Genomic DNA, 24,038 nt, shown 5'->3' on the forward strand with positions numbered 1-24,038 from the left:
TTTTTACAGTCTATGGTCCGAATTCATTCCCTATGCCCCATATAGTGCACTACTTTGGGGTTCCGCCATTTTGTTATAGTGTCCGAATATGTAGTGAGCATTTTAGTACCCTAATGTAGTGGACTGAAGTATCCCACAATGCACCGGGAATTGTAGGGAGCATCCGATGGTCACTACAAAAACACAGCGAAGCAAATCTGCCCCATAATGCATTGCGCAAGCTCGCTCTTGAGCGCACATGCACGCGTTTGCGCACGTGCGCTGCTTCTGCATGCATGCGCTCCAACTCAGAAGAGGCAGAAGTTGAACCAGCGAAAGAAATCAACACAAATGTACTTTTTAAACGTTGGTTTTCCTTCTCTTTTCTTCCCTGGCGGATCTCAAAGCTACAGATCTCGAGACAAATGATCTGTGCATTTATTTGCAATCGTTTTATTTTATTTATAATAAAACAATTCATTTGCAATTCAATGCAATAGTATTACTAATCTAATTCATTGTATCACCCAGGCCCAGCGCATGACGTTAGGAGAGGAATCAGTTGCTTGCTGTAGAATATATTTGTGAGATTCTTAATCACAAACGTAGGCTAAATACATGCATGAGACACATATTAATTGTGTCCGAACATATGTTTTATTAATATTCATTAATTCCTGCCATGAAAAAATACATGTTATCTAACATTATTTCATTGAATTGCGATAAATACACTAAAACTTCATTATGTAGGCCTATAGATAGTAATTTATTGGACTGCTGTTTCTGTTAACACTAAATTGTATAATCTTTGTTATGATTCCAGAAGTGTCCACCACAGAGCAGTGTCTCCAACTCCCAGCCTTCTGTCTGTGAAGAGTGACAGGTCTAAAGGATTTGTTCCTGACTTCAGTAACGAACCTGGACCTCCTGACTCACAGTATGTCAACCCTCCTATAAATACATACAACACAATACATGTATGTATGGTTGTCTCTGCCAGGCTGAATGGTCCAGTCCATGTTTTACACCCTGTCTCTGCCAGGCTGAATGGGCCAGTCCATGTTTTACACCCTGTCTCTGCCAGGCTGAATGGTCCAGTCCATGTTTTACACCCTGTCTCTGCCAGGCTGAATGGTCCAGTCCATGTTTTACACCCTGTCTCTGCCAGGCTGAATGGTCCAGTCCATGTTTTACACCCTGTCTCTGCCAGGCTAGATGTATGAAAGGGTTCGTTTACATTTTTCCCCAATGCATTTCCAATGGAAGTCACATGGTTTGACACAACATTTGTGTTGTACGGCTTTCGGCTGTGTTTCGACCATAGACTGTAAAAGAATATGGACAAAGCGTTCGCCGGGTCTGATATAGGGCTGACCTTCGATTACGTTTTTGATGATCGACGCGATATAGCTGCAGAAGATAGAGAGGAGCGCATATTGGATTGGTCTTTTATTTAACAATTAAACAGCGCATGAAACAGGCATTACCTCTCCATCAAATAAATATATATATAATCCAAACTCCTCTGTCAATTGTAAACGAACGGTAACATGAATGAACTCTTCAAGACTGACACTTGTCAGAAATAAAATCAACCACGGTTAATTTGATTGATCATAAAGTTAATGTGACTGTGAGTGTGCGTATGGGAAAAAATATATAAACGTCACAGATTATAGATCACTTGGAATTATAACAATCTGTTGAGTATTGCCTGAATAATGCCACTAGTGAAATCCCATTTTGTCGACATGCGATGCGATGGAGAAATCCCACATAGTTAAATGACCTCATAGTCATGCTGCATGCGCTGTTGGTTGATGAAGAATTATAATCCAAGGTTTGTCAATCATATTATGGTTTATGGTTGAAAGTAAACCATAATAAGTAAACTTTAAGAAGAGATCTGCAGTCATTGTGACAGTGCAGAGCGCATGAGAGCAGCTCCGCTTGCTAATTGAGTTGACATTTGCGCAACTTCAGTGCATGGCATTACAGTAATTAGTTATTTGCCAGCACCTGCTCCAATATATAGGCCTAAATCAAACTTTATTTATATAGCACATTTAAAACAATAAAAGCTGACCAAAGTGCTGTAGGCCTACAGGCTGAAACAAGTGGAGCATCACCATCGGCGCACAAAATAAAACATAATTAAAAGAAAAAACACAGGCAAATAGGCTACATAATTACAATAATACGATCAGGTGCAATTAAATGCCAAAGAGAAAATGTGTTTTGGTCTGGGTCTGTAGGAGCTGCTCTGCTGCATGGGAGTTCACAGTGATGGAACAGGTCAGTCTTCAGACAAAGAAAAAAAAAGATATCGGCAAAATCAATTCTCCGCATCGCCAAAATAAATCTATAGGCCTAGTTTAATTCGTGCCATTATACTCAGCCAATATGCACAACGCAGCGCATGAGATGCAGATCTTTGAATTTTCGGTGCGCGCACTCACCATGTGAATCCAAGCAGGTCCTCTGTCCTCACAAGTATAGGTACACCGCCAGGCTCCACAAGGTTCTCAGCGCAATGGCACGTCGATAAAAGTTGGGATTTCACTAGTGGCATTATTCAGGCAATACTCAACAGATTGTTATAATTCCATGTGATCTATAATCTGTGAAGTTTATATTTTCATTTGGGTGTAAGTAATGTTTTTATATGACTTATAAAACATGGTAGCCTATATTTAATGTCCACTGAGCTGTGGTGCGCTTTCTTGTTAACACGGGGAAGAGAAAAATTTATAAGAAGAAAAACAAAACCAATAGTGTTGTCTCCTGCCTTTATTTTCTTCTTTCTAATGATTTGATCGGCCCAAAATATTGTGTTCATTATCATGATTTGTCACTATCCGAGTTGGCTTTGTCCGCGGCGTAACCGTCTTTAAATAAATACTTAAAGAAAATCATATGGGAGAAATGCATTGCATTTCATTTCCTGGGCTACTCGTTGTTCTGAAAGGGGGAGGGACTGCGACACTCTATTCAGTATTTTATTCTTTGTAGTTACGTCCCCACCAAAGAGGTCCAGGTGTTTTTTTGTGCAAAAACTCCTTATTGGCTATTTCCCCTACCATGAGCCCTAAATGAATTGCATTGAATTGAATGGGGCTATGGGGTGTTGTGCTAGTTCGCTTATTTCCATCGAAAGAAGTAGTAAAGTGTGCCGCTTGGGATATTATTTACATTATGAAGAGAGGATACAAAAAATATATCATTTTGAGCGATGGGCATGGCGAGGGGGCTGAGGCAGCAGCAGGGCATGGTGAGGGGGCTGAGGCAGCAGCAGGGCATGGTGAGGGGGCTGAGGCAGCAGCAGGGCATGGTGAGGGGGCTGAGGCAGCAGCAGGGCATGGCCAGGGGGCTGAGGCAGCAGCAGGGCATGGTGAGGGGGCTGAGGCAGCAGCAGGGCATGGTGAGGGGGCTGAGGCAGCAGCAGGGCATGGTGAGGGGGCTGAGGCAGCAGCAGGGCATGGAGAGGGGGCTGAGGCAGCAGCAGGGCATGGCCAGGGGGCTGAGGCAGCAGCAGGGCATGGTGAGGGGGCTGAGGCAGCAGCAGGGCATGGTGAGGGGGCTGAGGCAGCAGCAGGGCATGGTGAGGGGGCTGAGGCAGCAGCAGGGCATGGTGAGGGGGCTGAGGCAGCAGCAGGGCATGGTGAGGGGGCTGAGGCAGCAGCAGGGCATGGCCAGGGGGCTGAGGCAGCAGCAGGGCATGGAGAGGGGGCTGAGGCAGCAGCAGGGCATGGAGAGGGGGCTGAGGCAGCAGCAGGGCATGGCCAGGGGGCTGAGGCAGCAGCAGGGCATGGTGAGGGGGCTGAGGCAGCAGCAGGGCATGGAGAGGGGGCTGAGGCAGCAGCAGGGCATGGCCAGGGGGCTGAGGCAGCAGCAGGGCATGGTGAGGGGGCTGAGGCAGCAGCAGGGCATGGCCAGGGGGCTGAGGCAGCAGCAGGGCATGGCCAGGGGGCTGAGGCAGCAGCAGGGCATGGTGAGGGGGCTGAGGCAGCAGCAGGGCATGGTGAGGGGGCTGAGGCAGCAGCAGGGCATGGCCAGGGGGCTGAGGCAGCAGCAGGGCATGGCCAGGGGGCTGAGGCAGCAGCAGGGCATGGCCAGGGGGCTGAGGCAGCAGCAGGGCATGGCGAGGGGGCTGAGGCAGCAGCAGGGCATGGCCAGGGGGCTGAGGCAGCAGCAGGGCATGGCCAGGGGGCTGAGGCAGCAGCAGGGCATGGCCAGGGGGCTGAGGCAGCAGCAGGGCATGGCCAGGGGGCTGAGGCAGCAGCAGGGCATGGCCAGGGGGCTGAGGCAGCAGCAGGGCATGGCCAGGGGGCTGAGGCAGCAGCAGGGCATGGCCAGGGGGCTGAGGCAGCAGCAGGGCATGGCCAGGGGGCTGAGGCAGCAGCAGGGCATGGCCAGGGGGCTGAGGCAGCAGCAGGGCATGGCCAGGGGGCTGAGGCAGCAGCAGGGCATGGCCAGGGGGCTGAGGCAGCAGCAGGGCATGGCCAGGGGGCTGAGGCAGCAGCAGGGCATGGCCAGGGGGCTGAGGCAGCAGCAGGGCATGGCCAGGGGGCTGAGGCAGCAGCAGGGCATGGCCAGGGGGCTGAGGCAGCAGCAGGGCATGGCCAGGGGGCTGAGGCAGCAGCAGGGCATGGCCAGGGGGCTGAGGCAGCAGCAGGGCATGGCCAGGGGGCTGAGGCAGCGGGTGTGGCTGGCTCACCGGCTCCGAGGTGGAGGGCTTTTCCTCGGGGGGAGGAGGCGGCATTTCTTCGGTCTCTGAGTCCTCGGGGCCTCAGCAGCACTGTCATCGCTATAGACAGTGCTGCTACTTGCCTCCACACGGGTAGTTGCAGTGCCAGTCTTTTCTTTACTTTTACTACCTTACCTCAGCTCCACAGAGAGCTTTCCACTTCCCGGTGGGTGTAGTCTAGAGGACGTCACTAAACAGCTCTGTGGTGCTGACTGACTGGCAGCGCCTCAGCGGGCAGGTGGTTTTAAATTGGGATTAGATGAGAGCTCGCTGCAACGAGCAAAATAAGATTATATGCTATATTACTGGGGGGGGGGGGGGGGGACGGTGTGTTTCGATACGGTTATTGTAATCTCTATGACAATTATAATATTCCGAATATATTTTTGTTATTTTCATAACTTTTCATAGAACATAAACTGAGGGTGCACATTTTTCAACTGAGGGTGCTATGCACCCCCAGGCACCCCCGTGGCGCCACGGGGGTGCCTGGCCTACAGAATGAGCGTAGGGACTGAGGTTCACATGGGGCTACGTTCGCTGCTGCTGCTTGCAGAGCGTTGCAAGTTTGCAAAAACAAGCGGTGCTGCTGCTTGCAGACAGAGCATTGTCACGCTGCACCACCTTAATATATAGGCTACTCTAAAGTGCACCATGCGTCCTGGTTAACCAGGAAACACACAGAGAGACGTTTTTATTCATATTTACACTTTATTTTCTATACATCAACCCGTCGGGTTTCGGTCGGGTATCCCAGCTCTATCATACAACACCAATGGTGTGTCAAACCATGTGACTTCCATTGGAAATGCATTGTGAGCTTTGCATCAGTCAATAAGTCTCATGCATCAGCTATACATCAATCTGTTGTGAAGGTGTGAGTCAGGCATACTGTACACACACGCACACACACACACACACACACGCGCACGCACACACACACACACACACACACACACACACACACACACACACACGCAGCTTTGGTTTTCAAGCAACCATCTTTTCCAGATTGTATTTAAAATAGGGATGTAGCACATCCTCATGTAGCACAGTCCCTTATACTCAGAGGAAGGCCATTCCATGATGCTACACAGTCCCTTATACTCAGAGGAAGGCCATTCCATGATGCTACACAGTCCCTTATACACAGAGGAAGGCCATTCCATGATGCTACACAGTCCCTTATACGCAGAGGAAGGCCATTCCATGATGCTAAACAGTCCCTTATACACAGAGGAAGGCCATTCCATGATTTACAATTTACAATTTAGGCATTTAGCAGACGCTCTTAATCCAGAGCGACTTACATTTAGGCAAGAACAAAAGCATGGGAATACATCACATAAAAGCATTTATCATGAAACATGCGTAAGCTAAGAAGGTAACAGTGGAATATCTATATGATGAAACTATACATACACTATACATAATAAACTATACATATTCACTACTATGCTATACATATGTACTATGGCGTGCTATGACTATATACAATACAATTATAGTGCTGTCTACATAACATGCTATAAGTCTAAGTCAAATGCTATCTAAGCCAACAGAAATTCTATCTAAGGGGTTAGGGTAAGTGCTATGGGCCATGATGCTACACAGTCCCTTATACGCAGAGGAAGGCCATTCCATGATGCTACACAGTCCCTTATACTCAGAGGAAGGCCATTCCATGATGCTACACAGTCCCTTATACGCAGAGGAAGACCATTCCATGATGCTACACAGCCCCTTATACTCAGAGGAAGGCCATTCCATGATGCTACACAGTCCCTTATACACAGAGGAAGGCCATTCCATGATGCTACACAGTCCCTTATACGCAGAGGAAGGCCATTCCATGATGCTACACAGTCCCTTATACGCAGAGGAAGGCCATTCCATGATGCTACACAGTCCCTTATACACAGAGGAAGGCCATTCCATGATGCTACACAGTCCCTTATACGCAGAGGAAGGCCATTCCATGCTACACAGTCCCTTATACGCAGAGGAAGGCCATTCCATGCTACACAGTCCCTTATACGCAGAGGAAGGCCATTCCATGATGCTACACAGTCCCTTATACACAGAGGAAGGCCATTCCATGATGCTACACAGTCCCTTATACGCAGAGGAAGGCCATTCCATGATGCTACACAGTCCCTTATACACAGAGGAAGGCCATTCCATGATGCTACACAGTCCCTTATACACAGAGGAAGGCCATTCCATGATGCTACACAGTCCCTTATACGCAGAGGAAGGCCATTCCATGATGCTACACAGTCCCTTATACACAGAGGAAGGCCATTCCATGATGCTACACAGTCCCTTATACACAGAGGAAGGCCATTCCATGATGCTACACAGTCCCTTATACGCAGAGGAAGGCCATTCCATGCTACACAGTCCCTTATACGCAGAGGAAGGCCATTCCATGCTACACAGTCCCTTATACGCAGAGGAAGGCCATTCCATGATGCTACACAGTCCCTTATACACAGAGGAAGGCCATTCCATGATGCTACACAGTCCCTTATACGCAGAGGAAGGCCATTCCATGATGCTACACAGTCCCTTATACACAGAGGAAGGCCATTCCATGATGCTACACAGTCCCTTATACGCAGAGGAAGGCCATTCCATGCTACACAGTCCCTTATACGCAGAGGAAGGCCATTCCATGCTACACAGTCCCTTATACTCAGAGGAAGGCCATTCCATGATGCTACACAGTCCCTTATACGCAGAGGAAGGCCATTCCATGATGCTACACAGTCCCTTATACTCAGAGGAAGGCCATTCCATGATGCTACACAGTCCCTTATACGCAGAGGAAGGCCATTCCATGATGCTACACAGTCCCTTATACTCAGAGGAAGGCCATTCCATGATGCTACACAGTCCCTTATACGCAGAGGAAGGCCATTCCATGATGCTACACAGTCCCTTATACTCAGAGGAAGGCCATTCCATGATGCTACACAGTCCCTTATACACAGAGGAAGGCCATTCCATGATGCCACACAGTCCCTTATACGCAGAGGAAGGCCATTCCATGATGCTACACAGTCCCTTATACTCAGAGGAAGGCCATTCCATGATGCTACACAGTCCCTTATACACAGAGGAAGGCCATTCCATGATGCTACACAGTCCCTTATACGCAGAGGAAGGCCATTCCATGATGCTACACAGTCCCTTATACGCAGAGGAAGGCCATTCCATGATGCTACACAGTCCCTTATATGCAGAGGAAGGCCATTCCATGATGCTACACAGTCCCTTATACACAGAGGAAGGCCATTCCATGATGCTACACAGTCCCTTATACACAGAGGAAGGCCATTCCATGATGCTACACAGTCCCTTATACGCAGAGGAAGGCCATTCCATGATGCTACACAGTCCCTTATACACAGAGGAAGACCATTCCATGATGCTACACAGTCCCTTATACACAGAGGAAGGCCATTCCATGATGCTACACAGTCCCTTATACGCAGAGGAAGGCCATTCCATGATGCTACACAGTCCCTTATACACAGAGGAAGGCCATTCCATGATGCTACACAGTCCCTTATACGCAGAGGAAGGCCATTCCATGCTACACAGTCCCTTATACTCAGAGGAAGGCCATTCCATGCTACACAGTCCCTTATACTCAGAGGAAGGCCATTCCATGATGCTACACAGTCCCTTATACTCAGAGGAAGGCCATTCCATGATGCTACACAGTCCCTTATACTCAGAGGAAGGCCATTCCATGATGCTACACAGTCCCTTATACTCAGAGGAAGGCCATTCCATGATGCTACACAGTCCCTTATACTCAGAGGAAGGCCATTCCATGATGCTACACAGTCCCTTATACTCAGAGGAAGGCCATTCCATGATGCTACACAGCCCCTTATACTCAGAGGAAGGCCATTCCATGATGCTACACAGTCCCTTATACGCAGAGGAAGGCCATTCCATGATGCTACACAGTCCCTTATACGCAGAGGAAGGCCATTCCATGATGCTACACAGTCCCTTATACGCAGAGGAAGGCCATTCCATGATGCTACACAGTCCCTTATACGCAGAGGAAGGCCATTCCATGATGCTACACAGTCCCTTATACGCAGAGGAAGGCCATTCCATGATGCTACACAGTCCCTTATACACAGAGGAAGGCCATTCCATGATGCTACACAGTCCCTTATACGCAGAGGAAGGCCATTCCATGATGCTACACAGTCCCTTATACGCAGAGGAAGGCCATTCCATGATGCTACACAGTCCCTTATACTCAGAGGAAGGCCATTCCATGATGCTACACAGTCCCTTATACGCAGAGGAAGGCCATTCCATGATGCTACACAGTCCCTTATACGCAGAGGAAGGCCATTCCATGATGCTACACAGTCCCTTATACGCAGAGGAAGGCCATTCCATGATGCTACACAGTCCCTTATACGCAGAGGAAGGCCATTCCATGATGCTACACAGTCCCTTATACGCAGAGGAAGGCCATTCCATGATGCTACACAGTCCCTTATACGCAGAGGAAGGCCATTCCATGATGCTACACAGTCCCTTATACGCAGAGGAAGGCCATTCCATGATGCTACACAGTCCCTTATACGCAGAGGAAGGCCATTCCATGATGCTACACAGTCCCTTATACGCAGAGGAAGGCCATTCCATGATGCTACACAGTCCCTTATACTCAGAGGAAGGCCATTCCATGATGCTACACAGTCCCTTATACGCAGAGGAAGGCCATTCCATGATGCTACACAGTCCCTTATACGCAGAGGAAGGCCATTCCATGATGCTACACAGTCCCTTATACGCAGAGGAAGGCCATTCCATGATGCTACACAGTCCCTTATACTCAGAGGAAGGCCATTCCATGATGCTACACAGTCCCTTATACGCAGAGGAAGGCCATTCCATGATGCTACACAGTCCCTTATACGCAGAGGAAGGCCATTCCATGATGCTACACAGTCCCTTATACACAGAGGAAGGCCATTCCATGATGCTACACAGTCCCTTATACGCAGAGGAAGGCCATTCCATGATGCTACACAGTCCCTTATACTCAGAGGAAGGCCATTCCATGATGCTACACAGTCCCTTATACGCAGAGGAAGGCCATTCCATGATGCTACACAGCCCCTTATACACAGAGGAAGGCCATTCCATGATGCTACACAGTCCCTTATACGCAGAGGAAGGCCATTCCATGATGCTACACAGTCCCTTATACGCAGAGGAAGGCCATTCCATGATGCTACACAGTCCCTTATACTCAGAGGAAGGCCATTCCATGATGCTACACAGCCCCTTATACGCAGAGGAAGGCCATTCCATGATGCTACACAGCCCTGTACTGAGAGGACATTTTGGCCCAATGTTGTTTGCCGGTGCGGCACTTCACAGTCTCCTCGAGTGGTGGCTCTGGTACTGATTCCCCTATCGGGCTTTCGTTTAATGAATGAAATGAAATGTTAAAGTTATCAAAGCTAAAAAGAAAAATAGCCTCCGGAGGATGTTACAATGATGATATGAGCGGGGCTTCATGTCAAACACCTTGAGCGCACTCTTGTGGAGCTGTCCTATGGGTTTAAGAGTAGTCACACCTGTCCTATGGGTTTAAGAGTAGTCACACCTGTCCTATGGGTTTAAGAGTAGTCACACCTGTCCTATGGGTGTGAGAGTAGTCACACCTGTCCTATGGGTTTAAGAGTAGTCACACCTGTCCTATGGGTTTAAGAGTAGTCACACCTGTCCTATGGGTGTGAGAGTAGTCACACCTGTCCTATGGGTTTAAGAGTAGTCACACCTGTCCTATGGGTGTGAGAGTAGTCACACCTGTCCTATGGGTTTAAGAGTAGTCACACCTGTCCTATGGGTGTGAGAGTAGTCACACCTGTCCTATGGGTCTGAGAGTAGTCACACCTGTCCTATGGGTGTGAGAGTAGTCACACCTGTCCTATGGGTTTAAGAGTAGTCACACCTGTCCTATGGGTTTAAGAGTAGTCACACCTGTCCTATGGGTTTAAGAGTAGTCACACCTGTCCTATGGGTGTGAGAGTAGTCACACCTGTCCTATGGGTTTAAGAGTAGTCACACCTGTCCTATGGGTGTGAGAGTAGTCACACCTGTCCTATGGGTCTGAGAGTAGTCACACCTGTCCTATGGGTGTGAGAGTAGTCACACCTGTCCTATGGGTGTGAGAGTAGTCACACCTGTCCTATGGGTGTGAGAGTAGTCACACCTGTCCTATGGGTGTGAGAGTATAGTCACACCTGTCCTATGGGTGTGAGAGTAGTCACACCTGTCCTATGGGTTTAAGAGTAGTCACACCTGTCCTATGGGTGTGAGAGTAGTCACACCTGTCCTATGGGTTTAAGAGTAGTCACACCTGTCCTATGGGTGTGAGAGTATAGTCACACCTGTCCTATGGGTCTGAGAGTATAGTCACACCTGTCCTATGGGTGTGAGAGTAGTCACACCTGTCCTATGGGTGTGAGAGTATAGTCACACCTGTCCTATGGGTGTGAGAGTAGTCACACCTGTCCTATGGGTCTGAGAGTAGTCACACCTGTCCTATGGGTCTGAGAGTAGTCACACCTGTCCTATGGGTCTGAGAGTAGTCACACCTGTCCTATGGGTGTGAGAGTATAGTCACACCTGTCCTATGGGTCTGAGAGTAGTCACACCTGTCCTATGGGTGTGAGAGTAGTCACACCTGTCCTATGGGTGTGAGAGTAGTCACACCTGTCCTATGGGTCTGAGAGTAGTCACACCTGTCCTATGGGTGTGAGAGTAGTCACACCTGTCCTATGGGTTTAAGAGTAGTCACACCTGTCCTATGGGTGTGAGAGTAGTCACACCTGTCCTATGGGTTTAAGAGTAGTCACACCTGTCCTATGGGTTTAAGAGTAGTCACACCTGTCCTATGGGTGTGAGAGTAGTCACACCTGTCCTATGGGTGTGAGAGTAAAGTCACACCTGTCCTATGGGTGTGAGAGTAGTCACACCTGTCCTATGGGTGTGAGAGTAGTCACACCTGTCCTATGGGTGTGAGAGTAGTCACACCTGTCCTATGGGTCTGAGAGTATAGTCACACCTGTCCTATGGGTGTGAGAGTAGTCACACCTGTCCTATGGGTGTGAGAGTAGTCACACCTGTCCTATGGGTGTGAGAGTAGTCACACCTGTGCAGGTTTGTGAAACGGTATTCAATGTGTGATAGGATCATACAGTGAAGATGTCTTCATCTATATGTATATATTTTATTGTCTTCATCTATATATATATTCTATTGTCTTCATCTATATGTATATATTTTATTGTCTTCATCTATATATATATTTTATTGTCTTCATCTATATATATATTCTATTGTCTTCATCTATATGTATATATTCTATTGTCTTCATCTATATGTATATATTCTATTGTCTTCATCTATATGTATATATTCTATTGTCTTCATCTATATGTATATATTTTATTGTCTTCATCTATATATATATTCTATTGTCTTCATCTATATGTATATATTTTATTGTCTTCATCTATATATATATTCTATTGTCTTCATCTATATGTATATATTCTATTGTCTTCATCTATATGTATATATTCTATTGTCTTCATCTATATGTATATATTCTATTGTCTTCATCTATATGTATATATTCTATTGTCTTCATCTATATGTATATATTTTATTGTCTTCATCTATATATATATTCTATTGTCTTCATCTATATGTATATATTCTATTGTCTTCATCTATATGTATATATTCTATTGTCTTCATCTATATGTATATATTCTATTGTCTTCATCTATATGTATATATTCTATTGTCTTCATATATATGTATATATTCTATTGTCTTCATCTATATGTATATATTCTATTGTCTTCATCTATATGTATATATTCTATTGTCTTCATCTATATGTATATATTCTATTGTCTTCATCTATATGTATATATTCTATTGTCTTCATCTATATGTATATATTCTATTGTCTTCATCTATAGGTATATATTCTATTGTCTTCATCTATATGTATATATTCTATTGTCTTCATCTATATATATATTCTATTGTCTTCATCTATATGTATATATTCTATTGTCTTCATCTATATGTATATATTCTATTGTCTTCATCTCCACAGAGAGACATTCAGAAACACACCTGGACAGAAGACATTCAGTCGAACCACACCTGGACACAGTAAGACTGGACACATTTTACACTAACATTTTATTTCAATGAATGAAATGTTTAAATAGCAGCAGACTCATCAGATTAAATATACTCGTTGTATTCCTGTCTCAATGTCCAAATACAAATACTGATGATAAACACATACATTTAGACTAAAATGTATGTTATTTATTTTAGCCAATTTTCTTCTTTTTTTTCTTTTACAAATTTAGATTTTCTGGAGGATATATATTATACTTAGTTGTTTTAATGCTATGGATTGTTCAATGTAAAGTTGTAAATGAAGCATAATGTTTAACATGTATTAATTGTCTCCTCATATCAGATGTCCGTCTGCCGGAGTATGTAAAGGTCTATAAGGTCACTGTGGACGGTCTTGATCATGTGGCATACGTCACTGAAGAGCCCTCCTCCCTCTCCGACATCTACACAGACCTCCACCTATCAGCGGGAGGGAGTGAAGGGGTTAATCAGCAACATGAGGTGTGGCAGCTTGAGACCGCCTCCAGCATGAAGACCCTCTATGACGTCATAATCAAGTGCCGTGCCATCTTTAAGACCCTCCTCCCTGGCAGAGACACGCCCAGCGGCAGAGTTCTGACCATTGGCATCGCTGGCATCGGGAAGACATTCTCCGTGCGTAAGTTCGCTCTGGACTGGGCGAGAGGTTTGGAGAACCAAGACATCAATCTCCTGGTTCTCTTCGCATTCCGGGAGCTGAACTTGGTCCGAGATGAGCAGCACAGTCTTCTCTCACTGATCCATGTTTTCCATCCAACGTTAGAGAAGCTCACAGCAGAGCAGCTCGCTGCCTGGAAAGTTGGCTTCATCTTCGATGGTCTCGATGAAAGCAGGTTTCCGCTGAAATTCCAGAACATTGACGTCGATTCCGATGCCTTCGACAACAATGATGTCGTCTCTGATGTCACGGTGACATCATCGGTGGGCCTGCTGCTGACGAACCTCATCAAGAGGAATCTGCTCCCCTCGGCTCTCCTCTGGATAACCACCAGACCTGCAGCAGCCTATCAGATCCCTCCTGAATGCGTTGACATGGTGACAGAAATACGAGGGTTCACAGACCCCCAGAAGGAGGAGTTCTTCAGGAAGATGTTCAGTGATGATAGGAAGCTGGCCAGCACCATCATCTCACACGTGAAGACATCAAAGAGCATCCACATCATGTGTCACATCCCAGTCTTCTGTTGGATGACCGCTACCGTTGTGGAGGACCTGGTGAAGACAGGCAAGACAGGACAGCTGCCCAAGAGCCTGACCGGGATGTTCAGCCACTTCATATCGATCATGATAAAAAGGATGATGACGATGTATGGCGAGACTGACAGGGATGTTCTTCTGATGCTGTGCCTGCTGGCGTTTAAACATCTGAAGAAAGGCAGCGTCACGTTCTACCAAGAAGACCTGGAAGAGTGTGGTCTCGATGTGAACCACGCCGCGCTGTACTCGGGAGTGTGCACAGAGATCTTCAAAGAAGAGACCGTTCGATCTCAGAGGAAGATCTACAGCTTTGTTCATCTGAGCATCCAGGAGTTCCTGGCTGCAGTCTACCTGATGCACTGTTTCACACAGAAGAACATGAAGGTACTGAAGACATTCCTGGGAGGAGGAGAAGAAGAAGAAGAAGAAGAAGAAGAAGAAGACGAAGACGTCTTCCTGCAGAGAGCCATGGAAGAATCCCTGAAGAGTATGGAAGGAGGAGGAAGAGGAGGAGGAGGAGGAGAAGGAGGAGGAGGAGGAGGAGAAGGAGGAGGAGGAGGAGGAGGAGGAGGAGGAGGAGGAGAAGAAGAAGAAGATGACGTCATCCTGCAGAGAGCCATGGAAGAATCCCTGAAGAGTATGGAAGGAGGAGGAAGAGGAGGAGGAGGAGGAGAAGGAGGAGGAGGAGGAGGAGAAGGAGGAGGAGGAGGAGGAGGAGGAGGAGAAGAAGAAGAAGATGACGTCATCCTGCAGAGAGCCATTGAAGAATCCCTGAAGAGTATGGAAGGAGGAGGAGGAGGAGGAGGAGGAGGAGGAGGAGGAGGAGGAGGAGGAGGAGGAGGAGGAGGAGAAGAAGACGTCATCCTGCAGAGAGCCATGGAAGAATCCCTGAAGAGTATGGGAGGAGGAGGAGGAGGAGGAGGAGGAGGAGGAGGAGGAGGAGGAGGAGGAGGAGGAGGAGGAGGAGGAGGAGGAGGAGGAGGAGGAGGAGGAGGAGGAGGAGGAGAAGAAGAAGAAGAAGACGTCATCCTGCAGAGAGCCATGGAAGAATCCCTGAAGAGTATGGGAGGAGGAGGAGGAGGAGGGGGAGGAGAAGAAGAAGAAGACGTCATCCTGCAGAGAGCCATGGAAGAATCCCTGAAGAGTATGGGAGGAGGAGGAGGAGGAGGAGAAGAAGATTCCATTGAAGAAACCCTGAAGAGTATGGGAGGAGGAGGAGGAGGAAAAAGAAGATTCCATTGAAGAAACCCTGAAGAGTATGAATGAAGAAATGACCCTGGACGACTTCCTGCAGAGAGCCTTTCAAAAAGCCCTGAAGAGTAAGAACGGCCACCTGGACCTCTTTGTCCGCTTCCTTCATGGCCTCTCGCTGGAGTCCAACCAGAGTCTGTTAGGAGGCCTGCTGGGTCACACAGAGAACAGTCCAGAGAGCATCCAGAGAGTCATCAACAACCTGAAGGAGATGAAAAGTGAGGATGAGAGTCTCTCTCCTGACAGATTCATCAACATCTTCCACTGTCTGATGGAGATGAACGACCTCTCAGTTCATCAGGAGATCCAACAGTACCTGAAGTCAGCGGACAGATCAAAGACACAACTGTCTGAGAGCCAGTGTTCAGCTCTGGCGTTCATACTGATGACGTCAGACGAGGAGGAGGAGTTTGACCTGCAACAATACATCACATCATCAGAATGGGGGAGATCCAGACTACTCCCAGCTGTGAGGAACAGCAGAAAGGCTCGGTTAGTAGTCATGTGGATAGAAAACCTGTTAGAATCAATATACCATCACACCTAATTACTATAATAATAATCGGGTCTCAAAGTGTGTGTGTGTGTGTGTGTGTGTGTGTGTGTGTGTGTGTGTGTGTGTGTGTGTGTGTGTGTGTGTGTGTGTGAGACTGACACGCACAGAGAACAAAGTAAAAAGAATAAATAAGATAACATTCATAGATCAATCAATGCAAGTTACACACAGTAGTATTAAATCATTTTGGGCGGGAACCCCTTTTGGTGTTTTAACCCATTTTGGGCGGGAACCCCTTTTGGTGTCAGCATCATGTCATGCTTTAGCTATTGAAAAATAGCAGATCTACAAACTCATGCTATTTTTTGAAACTGTCAGGATTTAGAAGACATTTTCTAGAATCTGATCTCAGGTCAAAATGCGTTAAAGAACCACCACTCTTCTGTGCGTTAGAATCTGATCTCAGGTCAGAATGGGTTAAACATCATGTTATGCTTTAGCTATTGAAAAATAGCAGATCTACAAGCTCATAGCGCGCCACTCGGTGGCGCGCTATGAGCTTGTAGGTCTGCTATTTTAGTCGAAGAACGACTGACATAGAAACAGCTTTTTCAGAAAACTGTCAGGATGTAGAAGACATTTTTAGAATCTGATCTCAGGTCAGAATGGGTTAATACAGATTATCTGTCTTTCACTTTGATGTTTTCTGGTTCCCTGTTCTTATATGACCTGTTCTTATATGACCTGTTAATATCTGAACAACTAGACTGTTCTTATATGACCTGTCAATATCTGACCAACTAGACTGTTCTTATATGACCTGTCAATATCTGACCAACTAGACATTGGTACATTTACATTACACTTTATAGTTCATTTCATTGAACATTAATTTGATCTAATCTGTGTTGATGATCACTGATTTTACATCATCTACATTTACAGACTTGTTGGCTGTTCCCTCCAAAAGGCAGAATATGAGATTGTGGCTTCAGCTCTCAGCTCTAATCCGTCACATCTAAGAGAATTGGACATCAGTTATAATGACATAGAGGATCCATCCATGGACCTGCTCACTGCTGCATTGAAGAGTCCAAACTGTCATCTGGAGATACTGAGGTCACATTCTTATTTTATTATTAGTTCTGTTTTATTATTTATAGTTTGATTCTTAAACCATTCTGAACGGGAACCCATTTTGGTGTTAGCATCATGTTATGCTTTAGCTATTGAAAAATAGCAGATCTACAAGCTCATATCGCGCCACCGAGTGGCGCGATATGAGCTTGTAGGTCTGCTATTTTTGAAAAATCAAAGAACGACTGACATTTTTAGAATCTGATCTCAGGTCAGAATGGGTTAATCAGATCAGTGTGTGTCCAGTGGAAACCTCGTATGAATCTGATCTCAGGTCAGAATGGGTTAATTGCGAACGCAGTGAGCCACTTACTATGACAGCAAGGGCTGAATGTCTGTGTGTGTGTGTGTGTGTGTGTGTGTGTGTGTCACGCTGTTACACCACCCGCCCGCCACCAGAGGGCGCAGCTGTAGCACACACACACACACACAGGGCGCAGCTGTAGCACACACACACAGGGCGCAGCTGTAGCACACACACACACACACAACCACACACACACGAGCTGCGTTCGCTTCCCGCGTTTGCGCGTCTTACTTGTAATAAGAGTGTTAATAAAGTTGACATCATGGTATCCCACTGATTAGAATAATGATATGGTCAGAGTTTGTGTTGTCTAGTTCACACTCTCACATCACAATGCTACGGTACAGTAACTACAATATGTGATCCATCATGGCTGCTAGGGGATTATCATTATCAATGCTACGATACAGTAAATACAATATGTGATCCATCATGGCTGCTAGGGGATTATCATTATCAATGCTACGATACAGTAAATACAATATGTGATCCATCATGGCTGCTAGGGGATTATCATTATCAATGCTACGGTACAGTAACTACAATATGTGATCCATCATGGCTGCTAGGGGATTATCATTATCAATGCTACGGTACAGTAACTACAATATGTGATCCATCATGTCTGCTAGGGAATTATCATTATGTGAACTAATGGGGTACAGTGATTACAGTATGTCATGTTGGCACGCACGCACACGCACACTTACACACACAATTCCTATGTTGGAAGATTAAGATTATGATGATTTACTTCACATTATCCCTGCCTGCCTTCTCTTTCCATCTCTTGGCGTCTTTACTCCAAAACTGTGATATTCAGTCCAGATATTTCATGTGTAATTACAGACTTGCTGGCTGTACCTTCACACAGACAGGATTTGAAGTTCTGCTCTCAGCTCTCAGCTCTAATCTTCTCCATCTGAAAGAATTGGACCTCAGTTTCAGCTGCCTGCAGGAATCACAACTGCTCCAGCTCTCTGCGTTACTGAAGAGTCCACAGTGTGGACTGCAGATCCTGGGGTAAAGAATGTGTGTTCTCTCTGTGTGGATCTCTACGTGAACATCAACACAGCACTTTGTTAAATGTGTATTTCTCTGCAGGTTGTCAGGCTGTGGAGTCACAGAGGAAGGCTGTTCTTCTCTGGCTGCAGCTGTGAGCTCCAACCCCTCCTCCCAGCTGAAACAGCTGGACTTGAACTTCAGCCACTTAGGAGACTCTGCTCTGAAGACGCTGTCTGCTGCCCTGGAGACTGTCAAGTGAGTAGACTTGTGTAGAGCGGCCGTCAAAGGTTCCAGGTTAAATCCCCGGCTCCTCCTGGCTGCTACATGTCGAAGTGTCCTTGAGCAAGACTCTCTGAACCCCTATGATCATGTTCATTCCAGCAGAGATTTAATATACAGTAGATAGTGACTATGTTCCATGGTTCTATAATCTATAACATAGATTAATATACAGTAGATAGTGTCTGTGTTCCATGGTTCTATAACATAGATTAATATACAGTAGATAGTGTCTATGTTCCATGGTTCTATAACATAGATTAATATACAGTAGATAGTGTCTGTGTTCCATGGTTCTATAACATAGATTAATATACAGTAGATAGTGTCTGTGTTCCATGGTTCTATAACATAGATTAATATACAGTAGATAGTGTCTATGTTCCATGGTTCTATAACATAGATTAATATACAGTAGATAGTGTCTATGTTCCATGGTTCTATAACATAGATTAATATACAGTAGATAGTGTCTGTGTTCCATGGTTCTATAACATAGATTAATATACAGTAGATAGTGTCTGTGTTCCATGGTTCTATAACATAGATTAATATACAGTAGATAGTGTCTATGTTCCATGGTTCTATAACATAGATTATACAGTAGATAGTGTCTGTGTTCCATGGTTCTATAACATAGATTAATATACAGTAGATAGTGTCTATGTTCCATGGTTATATATAACATAGATTAATATACAGTAGATAGTGTCTGTGTTCCATGGTTATATATAACATACATGGGGGGCCAACTGGCGGCCCGGGGGCCACATGCAGCCCCCACCATCACTTAAAGCGGCCCGCAGGTATATATATCCGAACATTGATATATTATTGTTTTGATGTCTATTTTTTATGTCCAATGTATTTGTATTTGGTTCATAAAGTTAAATGCATTTGAAATTAAATTAATATTACTTTTCAGGATTCCAATTAAAAAATAGCAAAAGAATAATTCAGGATTTCAGTTCAAATAATAGCAAAAATAGCTGATCCACAAGCTCAAAAGGCGTCACATTGCGGCGTGTTGTGAGCTTGTAGATTGGCTGTTTTTGCTACGACAGTAGTGTGCAATGTAATGTGTAATATGTGTCCCTCTGGGGTGAGGGTGGAAATATAGCACAACTCTGACTAGGGAGATAGGTGGGTTATTGTTTTAATTAATGTAGAATGTAATTAGATGTAATTACTTACCTCTGTCATCGGTGTATGAATGTGTGTGTGAATGGGTGAATGTTTCTACATCCTGTCTGTCTGTCTGTCTGTCTGTCTGTCTGTCTGTCTGTCTGTCTGTCTGTCTGTCTGTCTGTTCCAGGGGGTCCTTGGGGGGTTCCAGGGGTCTTCTACATCCTGACAGTTTTCTGAAAAAGCTATGTTTCTATGTCAGTCGTTCTTAAATTTTTCAAAAATAGCAGACCTACAAGCTCGTAGCGCGCCACTCGGTGGCGCGCTACGAGCTTGTAGATCTTCTATTTTTCAATGGCTAAAGCATAACATAGTGCTAACACCAAAAGGGGTTCCCGTTCAGAATGGGTTGAACACTTTATCCATATTTTATACGTTGGCTATCTTTTTTTAATAGTTAGTTATAGTATTTTAAACCAAAAAGGCTCTTTCACACACTTATGCCGCAGTGTGCCAGTGATCACCCTCCTTATTTGTGCCAATGTTGGCACTGGTGCCTAAGGTTGCCTATAGACAATTTTAACCCATTTTGGGCGGGAACCCCTTTTGGTGTTTGAAGCATTATGTTACACTTTAGCTTTTGAAAAATAGCAGATCTACAAGCTCATAGCGTGGCACTCGGTGAGCTTGTAGGTCTGCTATTTTTTAAAGTGTGGCACAAATCTTTGAATATACTTTCAGCGCGAACATTTTTAACTCAAATCTTTGCTTCTGGGGGGTGTGGGGGGAGGGGTCCCTGGAACAACATGTTTTCAGATGGGGGTCGGCGGCCAGTTACATATATTTTTTGGGGTCCTTGACATGAAATATTGAACACATAGCGTTTAACCCTGTGAGAACCACTGATACAGAAACAGGTATTTCAGAAAACTGTCAGAATTTAGAAGACATTTTTTTAATTTCGACGTCAGGCCTAAATGGGTTAAAATGGCCTATTACAAGCTCCGTTGTAACCAAATGGACCCAAAACAATCTCAGATTTAAAGGTGCAATAGACCACTAGATGTTGCTGTCTGAACACCTCTGTTTCATGAGGGTTCTTGCTTGACTCACATCTGTTCTGTAGGGCAGCAATATTATGCAGTTTGCAACGCTGCAATATGGTAGCCTGGCCAGTGTTCATTTTGACAGCTAATTCCAATTTAGTCTTTTGAATAACACACGCTTTAGTTTTAGTCCTATTTTACTCATCTGAAATGGTCTAGTCTTAGTCTAGTCTTAGTGTTAGTCAATAACAGCTTCCTCCAAGCGTTCCTTTAGGGGGGAAAGTACAAAGTTGCCCACCTCTGTATTATAACATTAATATACAGTATAGTCGGTGTCTGTGTTCCATGGTTCTATTTCTAACATTTTGAATGTACAGTGATTGATACAGACAGTGATTTACAGTGAGTGTTATGATGTTCACCATGATATACTAGAATGATAAACAGCATCTGAATCTAAACAGTGTTCTAAATGACATCATAGTCTAAAGACATGAGGATAGAAGTATTGATATATTTAACATGTCTATAATCTATCTATAGAGATGATAGAAGTATCAGTGTGTAACAATCGCCCTCTTCACAGCAAGGCAAATTATTCACTAAGGAATAAATCAGCAGGATGGTGGGGTTTACTCTGAACACTTTATGTAGGAAGTTGTAATTGAGGAAATCACAGGTAAACGGTACACTTCACAATGACGTCTCTCCCTGTCTCTTTCCCTACTAAATGAAATAAACAAACAAGAAAACAAACTCAAACCAACAGTCAATAATTACATTCAAACCCCCCCTCCCACCCCAAACCAGTCCCAAAGTCAGCGGAACGCAACTGCGCTTCGAATTAAACAAATAATAAAAACCGCGTCCGACCTCCTCTTCCAACGAGTGATGTTTGGACAGAGTCTGTGGGAGAATGATGACAAAATGTGTTTAGTAAATATTTGGTGGGACTAAAACAGGCCGATGTGAGACATTAAGCAGCAGGTTTTGACTTGATTCATTGTTGTTCTACTTCCTACAGTGTGAATCATGGAGGAGAACGCTGGACTAAACCTCAACGCTGTGAACCTCAACTCCTTACAACACGTGAGTCTGTCTGTCTGTCTGTCTGTCTGTCTGTCTGTCTGTCTGTCTGTCTGTCTGTCTGTCTGTCTGTCTGTTTGTCTGTCTGTCTGTCTGTCTGTCTGTCTGTCTGTCTGTCTGTCTGTCTGTCTGTCTGTCTGTCTGTCTGTCTGTCTGTCTGTCTGTCTGTCTGTCTGTCTGTCTGTCTGTCTGGGATCTATCCTCGGACCCTCCTTTTCCCTCTGCACCAAATCTGCTGAAAATATCTGATCTTCAAGCTCACAACGTGTTGCGTTGCAACATGTTGTGGAACTGGGGGGGTTCCAGGGGGTCCTTGGGGGGTTCCAGGGGGTCCGTGGATGGTTCCAGGGGGTTTCTATGTCAGTCGTTCTCGATTTTTCAAAAATAGCAGACCTACAAGCTCATATAGTGCCACTCGGTGGCGCGATATGAGCTTGTAGATCTGCTATTTTTGAAAAATGGCTAAAGCATAACATAGTGCTAACACCAAAAGGGGTTCCCGCCCAAAATGGTTTAAACACTTTATCCATATTTTATACGTTGGCTATTTAAAAATAGCAGATCTACAAGCTCACAGCGCATCACTGCGTGCCGCGCTTTGAGCTTGTACATCTGATACATTGTGTGTGTGTGTGTGTGTGTGTGTGTTGTGCGCGATGATACGTGCACGTGCGGTCGTGCTCCGTGCACGTATCATTCAGTGAAGGATGTATTTAATGTGTACTGTGTTGTTTTCTCATCAGATTTCCAGCGTCTCACTCTGGACACAAACACAGCACACTGTGACCTCTCTCTGTCTGAGAACAACAGGAAGGTGACCCGTCAGGATGGTCAGCGTCATTCATATCCTGATCATCCTGACAGGTTTGATAGACTGCCTCAGGTTCTGAGTTCAGAGAGTCTAGATGAACGCTGCTACAGTGAGGTACAGTTCAGTGGAGTGGTTTGGATAGGAGTGGCTGACGGAGACATCAGTAGGAAAGGAGACGGTCTGGACTGTGTGCTTGGACGGAATGAACGGTCCTGGAGTCTGACCTGTGTATCTGGACCGTCCCGCTGGGACTCTGTCCTTCTACAGAGTGTTAGAGGACGCTCTGACTCACCTGTACACCGTCCAGACCTCCTTCACTCAACCGCTCTACGCTGGGTTTGGTGTTTGGTCTGACTCCTCTGTGTCTCTGTGTGAGGACAGACAGGCTGTGAGGACAGACAGGCTGTGAGGACAAACAGGCTGTGAGGACAAACAGGCTGTGAGGACAGACAGGCTGTGAGGACAGACAGACAGGCTGTGAGGACAGACAGACAGGCTGTGAGGACAGACAGACAGGCTGTGAGGACAGACAGACAGGCTGTGAGGACAGACAGACAGGCTGTGAGGACAGACAGACAGGCTGTGAGGACAGACAGACAGGCTGTGAGGACAGACAGACAGGCTGTGAGGACAGACAGACAGGCTGTGAGGACAGACAGACAGGCTGTGAGCACAGACAGACAGGCTGTGAGGACAGACAGACAGTGTGTTGTATCATAATGTAATAATCAGGAACAGGTGTGGTGGGGGGGGGGGTGTTTACATAATCAATATGTTTTGGTTTCCATGGAGTCACTGTTAGGGTCATCTGGGGTCACCGTTAGGGTCATCTGGGGTCACCATTAGGGTCATCTGGGGTCACTCACCATTAGGGTCATCTGGGGGTCACCGTTAGGCTCATCTGGGGTCACCATTAGGGTCATCTGGGGGTCACCGTTAGGGTCATCTGGGGTCACCGTTAGGGTCATCTGGGGTCACCGTTAGGGTCATCTGGGGTCGTTGAAATGTAAAAGTAGCACAGTGGTTCTCAACCTGTGGGTCGAGACCCTCTTATTTTCTTAAGATTCGTTTTTGGCTTTTCTATTGTATTCAATTCTATTTATATTCTATAACAATCATATACCTCAAGGAAACATGCACGCACGCGCGCACACACACACACACACACACACACACACACACACACACACACACACACACACACACACAGTGTGATGTGCATTGGGTCCAGATGGTTCAAATGGAACCAAATGGACCGCGACGGGGCACGGCACCTCCAATAAACATCCACCCAATCCACTTCTCTC

The 24,038-nt window shown here is 45.8% G+C and overlaps 2 protein-coding genes across 3 annotated transcripts in view; both read left to right on the top strand.

The window, feature by feature from the left end:
• Positions 1–23,085, top strand: part of LOC310871996 (NACHT, LRR and PYD domains-containing protein 3-like) — a gene marked incomplete at its 3' end in the record, with an annotated part of 75,569 nt that extends 52,484 nt beyond the window's left edge. Inside the window, exons 10-18 of the mRNA XM_083783645.1 lie at positions 806–919; positions 12,918–12,976; positions 13,296–14,675; positions 15,391–15,931; positions 16,881–17,054; positions 18,229–18,402; positions 18,484–18,639; positions 21,859–21,923; positions 22,664–23,085. Of these exons, the coding sequence (XP_083639771.1) occupies positions 806–919; positions 12,918–12,976; positions 13,296–14,675; positions 15,391–15,931; positions 16,881–17,054; positions 18,229–18,402; positions 18,484–18,639; positions 21,859–21,923; positions 22,664–23,085 (3,085 nt within the window). The remainder of the gene's footprint in view (positions 1–805; positions 920–12,917; positions 12,977–13,295; positions 14,676–15,390; positions 15,932–16,880; positions 17,055–18,228; positions 18,403–18,483; positions 18,640–21,858; positions 21,924–22,663) is intronic.
• LOC310865820 (tripartite motif-containing protein 16-like) overlaps positions 1–23,358 on the top strand; it is a 162,997-nt gene extending 139,639 nt beyond the window's left edge. Inside the window, exon 6 of one of the 2 annotated variants that reach the window (XM_083775030.1) lies at positions 23,168–23,358. In XM_083775030.1, the coding sequence (XP_083631156.1) occupies positions 23,168–23,174 (7 nt within the window). In that variant the 3' untranslated portion in view covers positions 23,175–23,358. The remainder of the gene's footprint in view (positions 1–23,167) is intronic. The other variant, XM_083775029.1, reaches the window with a different exon arrangement.
• Positions 23,359–24,038: the final 680 nt, after the last annotated feature.

Source organism: Protomyctophum parallelum, assembly GCF_964188405.1.
Source record: "Protomyctophum parallelum genome assembly, chromosome: 1".
Lineage (NCBI taxonomy): Eukaryota > Metazoa > Chordata > Actinopteri > Myctophiformes > Myctophidae > Protomyctophum > Protomyctophum parallelum.